Source organism: Symphodus melops, assembly GCF_947650265.1.
Source record: "Symphodus melops genome assembly, chromosome: 19".
Lineage (NCBI taxonomy): Eukaryota > Metazoa > Chordata > Actinopteri > Labriformes > Labridae > Symphodus > Symphodus melops.
In genome coordinates this window covers 536178-546184 of record NC_136709.1, presented here as the reverse complement: position 1 = coordinate 546184, position 10007 = coordinate 536178, and the positions used below count along the sequence as shown (strand labels likewise).

Sequence of the window (10007 nt, the reverse complement as noted above, 5' to 3'; positions counted from 1 at the left end):
GTCCGTCCCTAACTGTTGTAGTCCGTCCCTAGCTGTTGTAGTCCATCCCTCGCTGTTGTAGTCCGTCCCTAACTGTTGTAGTCCGTCCCTAGCTGTTGTAGTCCGTCCCTAGCTACAGTCCGTCCGACTACTGTTGTAGTCCGTCCCTAACTGTTGTAGTCCGTCCCTCGCTGTTGTAGTCCGTCCCTCACTGTTGTAGTCCGTCCCTAACTGTTGTAGTCCGTCCCTAGCTGTTGTAGTCCGTCCATCGCTGTTGTAGTCCGTCCCTAGCTGTTGTAGTCCGTCCCTAACTGTTGTAGTCCGTCCCTAGCTGTTGTAGTCCGTCCATCGCTGTTGTAGTCCGTCCCTAGCTGTTGTAGTCCGTCCCTAACTGTTGTAGTCCGTCCCTAGCTGTTGTAGTCCGTCCCTAGCTGTTGTAGTCCGTCCCTAACTGTTGTAGTCCGTCCCTAGCTACAGTCCGTCCGACTACTGTTGTAGTCCGTCCGACTACTGTTGTAGTCCGTCCCTAGCTGTTGTAGTCCGTCCCTCACTGTTGTAGTCCGTCCCTCACTGTTGTAGTCCGTCCCTAACTGTTGTAGTCCGTCCCTAGCTGTTGTAGTCCATCCCTCGCTGTTGTAGTCCGTCCCTCACTGTTGTAGTCCGTCCCTAACTGTTGTAGTCCGTCCCTAGCTGTTGTAGTCCGTCCCTCGCTGTTGTAGTCCGTCCCTCACTGTTGTAGTCCGTCCCTAACTGTTGTAGTCCGTCCCTAGCTGTTGTAGTCCGTCCCTCGCTGTTGTAGTCCGTCCCTCACTGTTGTAGTCCGTCCCTAACTGTTGTAGTCCGTCCCTAGCTGTTGTAGTCCATCCCTCGCTGTTGTAGTCCGTCCCTCACTGTTGTAGTCCTTGGACATGTTTTAAATTTGACATCGTTTAGTCTCTGCTGAGCCTCTGATTTCTGTCTCTCTGTCTCTGTGAATTCCCGAGACACCGACACGGCCTTCCTTGAAACTTGACCTCTCGGCCTTTAATATTCGACTCTCATGTGTGTTTTATTTTCACCTCTCTCCTCTTTCTCTCGACGCTGAGGAGATGTCTGAGCTTCAAGGACTGTGTGGAGCGCCCTGCTGTTTGAGGTCCTGCATGTGGAAACTTAAGACGCTGCTCTGACTCAAACCAGCTGTTCGGCGAGGCGAGCAGTCTTGAGACCGAGAGAGAGAGAGAGAGTGATGAAGAGGACTCTGTGACACCCCCCTCCAGTGAGAGATGGTTTAACCTAAAACACCTGCACTGACCCCTTCCTGCTCTGAGAAGACCTGAACACACCTCCAGAGACGCCGAGCTCGCAGCATTACGTCCTACCTGGATGTTGGGGTTCTGGGAGCCCACGTCTGCGTTTGCCAGTTCTGGAAAGTTCCTCAGGTCCAGGATGAAGAGTTCCTCGGGTTCCGGTGGGGGGAGGAAACCCTGCTGATGGCGCAGGGACCAGCGGAGCCGGGACCCGGGAGGCGACGGAGCAGCAGGCAGAGTCTGCAGCAAATTCTCCTGCTGGAGGTCCTGGAGAGTCTGGAGGTCGTTGCCATGACGACTCCCTTCTGTCATCTGAGAAGGGAAAAGATGTTTCCAGACGGGAGAGGGGGGGGGAGGGGGGGTTAACATTTTTTAACCATGACTGCACTCTTAAAAAGTCTTTAGCCTCTTTCACATATGTACTCCTGACAGTTTCTAAGATGCTTCAGACTGACGGCTCCTGAAGTCTTCCTGAGTTGGTCGTTAACACGTGAAGCTCACGGCTGGAGACAGATGAGGGGGGGTAAAGGGGGGTGAAGGGGGGAGGAGGGGGGTGAAGGGGGGAGGGGGGGTGAAGGTGGAGGGGGGATCTTAGGAGGAAATTTGACATGACATTTACAGAATGACATGGAAGTGGTGAAGGAAGGAACAGAGCCTGACGCTGCAACATGTAGTGAGCGTGAGCGCTAGTCTCAGGATATAAACGCCATCACCCCGCCTCGCTCGCCCGCTTGCCTCCTCGCTCACAGTGAATTTTCCTGATCATTTCCGTCTGACATCGGCTTATCCCGACTGCATGCGGATGATTTTTGCAGGAACATTTTCAGGGTTGGGTTGCTGTGAAAATGTGTTTGCACATGTAGCTCAGCGCTAACGCTGTCAGGAGCGTTGAGCATTTATTTCCTGTTTTAGCGAAGCGAGCGGCGAGGAAGTCCTTCCTGCTCCGAGTGCTCACGTTAAAGATGAGAAGAAGAGCTGCTGCGTGTCGCTGCTGAAACTGAATACAAATGATAACAGTTCATTTGTTCGACAGCCGCGCGTCGCCACAACGGTTATCCGAGAAGAGGGGAGAATTATCACCCTTCTTCGGACCGGCAGAGAAATCTGTGTCATCCTGAGAATGTGCAGGGTCGAGTTTGGATCAATTTAGAAGGTTAAGAGGGGAGCGCTCGGTCAGACGACCTTGATTTAATCTGTCCAGACGTCTCTTCATTCGTCAAGACAATTCTCTCAGACTGTCTAACGTAGTTAAACACACACACACACACACACACACACACACACACACACACTCTGGTTAACTGGTTGCATCAATGAACAGATTCACTACACCTTTTAATCCACACTATCTGTATCGTTACCATGGTAACGAGCCCTGCAAAATAGGACTCAGCCTATAAGGATTTTCGGGGTGGCCAATCAGATTTCAGTCGAGGCCGTCTGAGGCAGGTCTGAGATCTGACACCTCACAGCCGGTACCATCCAGGTGGCACGGGGGGGGGGGGGCGGAGTCGGAGTCTAAGGAGGTTGAGACACGACGTAAGAAGAACGACGCAGAGGTGGCGGTCGAAGATGTAGGAGAAGCGTCTGAGTTGAACGGCTGCCTGACACAAACGCTCCCGTCTGCACGCTTGCTGTGAGTTTTCCTGAATATTTCATCCCAAGCGTGCACGGTGTAAATCGTAAAAAGTAAATAAGAGTGAAAACTGAACGTCGTTCGACACAGACACTCCTGAACATGTTTGACGCTCTGCTTCTGAAACGTTCAGGGACGCTTGTTAAAACTTCTCTGTGTCATCAGAGGGAGGAGACGAGGACGAGAAGGACTCCTGCAGGAGGCTCGAAGGAGAGAGTCTAAAAAAACACGAGTTTACTGTCAGCAGAGAGAAGGTTACATCACGGTTTACACTGTGTGTGTGTGTGTGTGTGCGTGTGTGTGTGTGTGTGTGTGTGTGTGTGTGTGCGTGTGTGTGTGTGCGTGTGTGTGTGCGTGTGTGTGTGTGTGCGTGTGTGTGTGTGTGTGCGTGTGTGTGTGCGTGTGTGTGTGTGTGTGTGCGTGCGTGTGTGTGTGCGTGTGTGTGTGTGTGTGTGTGTGTGTGTGTGCGTGTGTGTGTGTGTGCGTGTGTGTGTGTGTGTGCGTGCGTGTGTGTGTGCGTGTGTGTGTGTGTGTGCGTGTGTGTGTGTGTGCGTGTGTGTGTGTGCGTGCGTGTGTGTGTGTGTGTGCGGTGTGTGTGTGTGTGTGTGTGTGTGTGTGTGTGTGCGTGTGTGTGTGTGTGTGTGTGTGCGTGTGTGTGTGTGTGTGCGTGCGTGTGTGTGTGCGTGTGTGTGTGTGTGTGTGTGCGTGTGTGTGTGTGTGTAGCTGATATAGTCGGATATTGAGCCGAGCATTGAAAGTACAGCTCTCATGATGTCACTGCATGTTTAAAAAATGGAGAGTATCTGATACTGAGCTCAGCAGTGACAGCTCGTGTGTGTGTGTGTGTGTGTGTGTGTGTGTGTGTGTGTGTGTGTGTGTGTGTGTGTGTGTGTGTGTGTGTGTGTGTGTGTGTGTGTGTGTGTGTGTGTGTGTGTGTGTGTGTGCGTGCGTGCGTGCGTGCGTGCGTGCGTGCGTGCGTGCGTGCGTGCGTGCGTGCGTGCGTGCGTGCGTGCGTGCGTGCGTGCGTATATAATGTATATCAGCTGAACGTTAAAGGCTCATGTCACGCCATAAAAAAACCCACAGGGGGAAAAGAATCCAGCACATGCACACAATTATCACACAACACACGCACTCTGAAAATAAGTGTGTGTGTGTGTGTGTGTGTACGGAGAAGTGTGTTTAACTGAAAGGTGAAGGCTCATCACACACACACACACGCAGGACATTGGAGAGTGTCCATCCCACGCAGCCTCTTCCACAATAAAAGCACACAACTTAAACTTGAACTGGCTGAAGAATTTGACGCCCTTCGCCACATGTGGCTGCAGAGAGAGAGAGAGAGAGAGAGAGAGAGAGAGAGAGAGAGAGAGAGAGAGAGAGAGAGAGAGAGAGAGAGAGAGAGAGAGAGAGAGAGAGAGAGAGAGAGAGAGAGAGAGAGAGAGAGAGAGAGAGAGAGAGAGAGAGAGAGAGAGAGAGAGAGAGAGAGAGAGAGAGAGAGAGAGAGAGAGCCTCCTCCTCCTCCTCCTCCTCCTCCTCCTCCTGCAGGTTCCCCGGAGACTTTCATGAATGTTCCCTCTGAAACAAACTGTGTCCCTGTTCGTGTTCCTGCGAACTCCACGGCGGTGAGAAGTAAAGAGGCTGTTTGTGTTTTCGTACGTTAACCCGCTCACTTCCTGTTTCCTTCCATGAGAGCACAGAGTGGCAGAGCAGGTAACGAGTCTCTCCTCGTTAAGTGATTCATACTTGAACGCACACACTGCAGCCTCCTCACTGCAGAGACATCGTGACCTTCTGTGTCGGGACAGAAGAGGACGTCGACCTCGAGCAAGAGAGGAGACATGACGGGCAGGAGAGGGTCGAGATGGTGGCGCCCTGTGGGCCCCTCGGACCACCGCTCTTCAATAACTCCTCTGTGATGTTCAATGACAAACACATGAGATGCTAACGCAGGCTAACGAGAGTACGTGCTGTCGGATGCACGGGGGCCCTCGCGGGAGGTTTCCGACTGTCGTTGCAAAATTTGCACGTTTTTGAGCTACTGCGATGGTTGAAAGTTTATCAGCCCCTCGGGGGGCCCCCTCACTGTCCTGGGGCCCCCCGAGTTGTTACCTGCCTGGCCTGTTGACAAGCAGCGCCTCTGGGGATGATGAAGAGTAGAGATGAAGAGCATGCATACGGAGGGAATGGATTTAAAGACGAGGAGAAGAGAGGAAGAGAGAGGAAGAGGAAGGTCTTTAAATCCTCGTCTTCTGACATTTCTGGATCTCAGAGCTGAAAATCACCTCAAGTGTCTGATGGATCAATAATATTAGAATTATGAGATCAGGATAAATCACTTTATTACATCTCATTTCTTCACACCGTTGTTTACTTTGCATCATCACTGTTTACCTGTTTGTTTGTCGCGTGTGTTGAGTTTATTAATGGCTGATATCAGATTTAATGACGTGACAGATCTCTTCTTCTTTGTCCTGAACTTGCTGCACGTGAGCTTAATGTCAGGAAGAATACACTTCTATTAAGTTTGAATCTTCTGCATGTGAAAGACATCATCAACACAACACAACACACACACACACACACACACACACACACACGGGACCTGCGGGTGTGTTTTCGTCATTCGGGATCTTAGATTATTATTATTATTTATTTTTTTTACCTCTGTCGAGTTTCTGTCCGCTGGAAAGCCGCACACTGACACCGAGACCACAGCGACGATCAGCAGCCGCACAGGAGACGCTTTCCTCGGCTCCATCGACCCCCTAAAAAAAAAAAAAAAAAAAAAAGAAGAAATCCGCGCAGAACTTTTCCTCAAAGCGACAACAACCCTCCTCAAAGTCCTCCAGATCCTCTAAAAGCCTCGCAGAGCCGTGAGATCCTGCAAGATCCTGCAGCAGTCTGCAGCCAGCCTCACACTTCACGGGACTCTAATGGTCTCTCATGTTTCCTCTGCAGCCTCCGGCTTCATGAGCGAGTCCTCCGGTGTCCCTCTGCTGTCCCTCCGGTGTCCCTCTGATCATTTCACCAACATCTCCGTCTTCCAAACATTTCAGGGAGAAAACTTCAAAAACAAAACTCGTCTCCAGGTCCTTCAGGTCCAGATCCTCCAGGTCCTCTGATCCCCTCAGCTCTCAGGTCCTCCTGTTTGTAAACCACTCTGAGCCCATTGACTTAACCCCCCCCCCCCACCACCACCACCACCTCCTCCTCCCCCTCTCTCCTGTGTGACGTCACGGGGGAGGTACGGTTTGTCCTGTCATCCAACAAATGAACAGAAGAGAAACTTTAAATGAAACCAGATTATTATTATTCTGTTGCTTCCAGGGGACAAAAACAAAAACATCATGGAAGGGTTTTATTTTAAATGTTTTATATTTAATAATGATATCAAATGGTCTCCTGAAGATTTCAACACAAACTCTGGTTCTTTTTCTTTTTACAAAGATATATTTTATAAAAAGCTGCTCTGTGTGAACTAGTCGTCTCCATGTTTCAGTTCTTTTATGAAAGAAAGAAAGAAAGAAAGAGAGTAAATTAAGGCTACAACGAAGTTAAAGACGGTTATCTGAAACTGAATCCAGAGACCATTCTCTCTCTCTCTCTCTGTCTCTCTTTCTCTCTCTCTCTCTCTCTCTCTCTCTCTCTCTCTCTCTCTCTCTCTCTGAGGAAACTCTCAAAGTTCTGCTGTTTATCGACTTTTAATTCAGACATGTTTAAATAATGTTTCTTTAAAGTAAAAAAGAAAAAGAAGAATGTGCGACTGTTTGATCCAGTAGGTGTCGCCCTTGAGCTCCAGCATGAAAACCAAAACAAACTTCCTGTTAGGCCACGCCCCCTCCGTACTGAAGCCTCCGCCCTCCTCCAGAGACACGCCTCCAACCCCTCACCGCTCACGCTCACAATGTTGAGTAAAGCCCAAGCGGCGGACAAAATAGTTTTTTATTTGAGCTGCAATGTTGCTAGCATGCTAATGTTGGCGCTCTTTAGTTAGCTGGTAGCTTTAGTCACCTGTATCCTGCATTGTGGTGTTAGCTTGCTAATGTTAGCGCTCATTAGTTAGCTGGTAGCTTCAGTCACCTGTATCCTGCATTGTTGTGTTAGCTTGCTAATCTTAGCGCTCTTTAGTTAGCTGGTAGCTTCAGTCACCTGTGTCCTGCATTGTGTTGTTAGCATGCTAATCTTAGCGCTCTTTAGTTAGCTGGTAGCTTCAGTCACCTGTGTCCTGCATTGTGTTGTTAGCATGCTAATATTAGCGCTCTTTAGTTAGCTGGTAGCTTCAGTCACCTGTGTCCTGCATTGTGTTGTTAGCATGCTAATCTCAGCGCTCTTTAGTTAGCTGGTAGCTTCAGTCACCTGTATCCTGCATTGTGGTGTTAGCTTGCTAATGTTAGCGCTCTTTAGTTAGAGATGAAGAATATGTCGAACTACACGTCGCCGATCACCGATGTAAAACAAACACTGTCATCACAGAGTTAAACTCTTCGTTGGTTGCTTTGTCAGCCTCCTCAGTGTTCTTCTTTTTTACGTCATGTCTGCCCTCCTGAGACCCTGACGCCCCCCCCCCCCTCGTCAGGTTGTGAGGTGCATGTGTGAACAAACGCTTCGGTTCTTCAGGAGCAGACTCCCTGAAACACACCTGACATGTTCAGGCTTCATGAAACTTCACTGGAGATTTTCTTTTTCTTTTTTAATATTAATGCACTCAGGGTGTGTTAGCGTAGTTGCTTAACTCCTTCCAGACGCCGGCGCTCCAGAGAGGAGAGGCCTGGAGAAGGAATGGAGGGGGGAGGTTGTGTGTGTGTGTGTGTGTGTGTGTGTGTGTGTGTAGGTGTGTGTGTGTGTGTGTGTGTGTGTGTGTGTAGGTCAAGGGGTGAAAGAGCTTCCAGATGTTTGGTCTGTTTCTTTTTCAAATGAAAGTTCCTCCTCACTTCCTTTCTGCGGCTCTGAACATGTGTGTGTGTTTCTTGCACACACACACCTTTCAACAGAGTCCAGACAAACACACACACACACACAATTTGTTCGTGGTTAATTTACGATAATCTGATGAGTTTTTTAAACACATTAGCCCCTGTCACACACGCGTTCCTGAAAATGTTTCAAAGCGTCTCTATTATCTCAGACAGACCTCTTGTTCACACATGCACCTCACAGCAGGGGGGCCGGGGGGGGTGTCAGGAAGCAGGACATGACATGGAAGTGGAGGAGGAAGGGACAGGGTCTGATGCTCCGATGGTGACAGTTAATCCATTATTTTAACTAAAGAGTGAAGAAGAGACAGAGGCGAAGAGAAGACATGAAGCAGCCTCATAAAGTGGATGGAGATCATAACGGTCCTGTGCACGCAGGCTTTGATGAGGTGTCGCTCGCAGGACGTTAACGTCACCACCCCCTGATGCCTGCCTGTTTTAGACACTGTCTGCTAACGCTAACCTGTGATGGATAGGTGCTGAGGTGGAGCTGTTTTACTGCAGCAGGGTCAGTCTGACCTCCGAGTCTGACTGTCCTCTCTCTCCCTCTAACAGAAAGCTACAGCTCTGAAGGGTGAGTCTGCATACTGTGAGCTCTGGCTCCCTCGTGTGGATTAAATACGAAGTGCATGAGTGTGAAGACTCATCTGTCTACATTATCTTTGACCTTTCCATCTTTTCGATGTTTGTTTTCCCAGTGCTCGGATTCGTCTGTACTGGAGCAGAGAGACGATCTCTCTGTAGTTTCTTCTGTGAAGGCGCTGACAGGTGAATGACCCGTCAGAACCAAGTGATGCTGCTGTGCCATGTTTGATAGATCTGATAAATGTGAGGTTTCATCACTAACACCAGGGGGCGATAAACACCGTCCCAGCACTCAGGCTGATGAAAGCTGTTTAAAGGTTGCAGGTGGTGCGAGGTGCACATGGACACGTTCTCTTCATTTAACCTCTCTCCTTAAAGTCCAGGTGTGTAACTGTTTAGGATCATTTTCAGTTTGACTGTTTCTCTATTGAAACAGCTGAAAAGGGCCTCAAAGTGTGCAGACAGGAAGAAGTATAAACAAACGTGCATCTGTTAATAAAACAGACAGAGAGTCCGAGTTCTGAGTTCTTGTTTTGTATAAAACATTTATTATGCAGACAATCAAGATAAAAGTTCATGACTTTTTACACTTGCAGGAATTTAATAAGAATAAAAACTGATTTCCAGTTTGTGATAAAAAATAACGAGACCTGCCGATAACAAAGACATGTTAGGATACGTAAAGATCTTAGAGGCATCGATCCGATGTTGAGCAGTGATTGGTCAGGGTCTCCTGCGGCGCCTCGAAGCAGTGCTCGACCGTGGAGCCATCCGTCCGCACGTTGGAGCTCCACCTTCCCCTCGTCCTCGTCCTAGTTTGAATCCCCAGTGATCAGAACGTGGCGTCCTTCCATCCGTAAGAAATTCATCTCAGCTAAGTGGGCCGTTCTGGTTCGATTTATTAAAAAAAAAAAACCTGGTACCTGAAATGGACAACACAAAGCTGTGGCTTAGTGGTAGAGGGAGGCGGTTTCTCCACCTGAAGGTCAGGGGTTCGATCCCCAGCTCCTGCGGTGGATACAAGCTCAAGTCCATTTACCTCAAAGGTTTTAAACTCCTCTCAGCTCGACCTCTGACTTTCAGCTTCCTGTCTCTCTGCAGCTCCCTGTTTCTGGGAGTGTCTTGTTGCTGTGCCTGACCATATAAAGACATCTGTGACTTTGTGATGTCACAAAATCAGAACAAGTCAGAACAACCTGACGTTGCGACACTGTAAGGTGACACCTTAGTGAGGAGATAAATTAAATATTTCTCTAAAACGGTGGCTCAATTAAAAATAATCATCGTGTTTCTGCATGTTGTCGTGTTCTGTTTGCAGTCAGCCTGGTCATGTGACCTGCTTCAGCCAGGTGGGCCGGACACAGGTGTGTAAGGGGGCGGGGCCCGGGGACGTCTGCTGGAGACAGACAGACACTGCTCCACATGAGGAGCAGAAGGAGATCTGTGTTTAGGAGGACCATCCAAGGACAGGTGAGCTCGCTCCCGTTGGACATCCTTTTGTCCTCTGTTTGTTATGAGCAGCTTTTGTTGGATCTTTGTGGACTT

The 10007-nt window shown here is 49.3% G+C and overlaps 1 protein-coding gene across 1 annotated transcript in view; it reads right to left on the bottom strand.

Annotated features, from left to right (window-relative positions):
• ism2a (isthmin 2a) overlaps nt 1-5613 on the bottom strand; it is a 10865-nt gene extending 5252 nt beyond the window's left edge. Inside the window, exons 1-3 of the mRNA XM_079370517.1 lie at nt 5567-5613; nt 5014-5195; nt 1338-1577 (exon numbers count right to left, since the gene is read on the bottom strand). Coding sequence (XP_079226643.1) covers nt 1338-1577; nt 5014-5160 — 387 coding nt within the window. The 5' untranslated portion in view covers nt 5161-5195; nt 5567-5613. The remainder of the gene's footprint in view (nt 1-1337; nt 1578-5013; nt 5196-5566) is intronic.
• Between the last annotated feature and the right edge of the window lie 4394 nt (nt 5614-10007).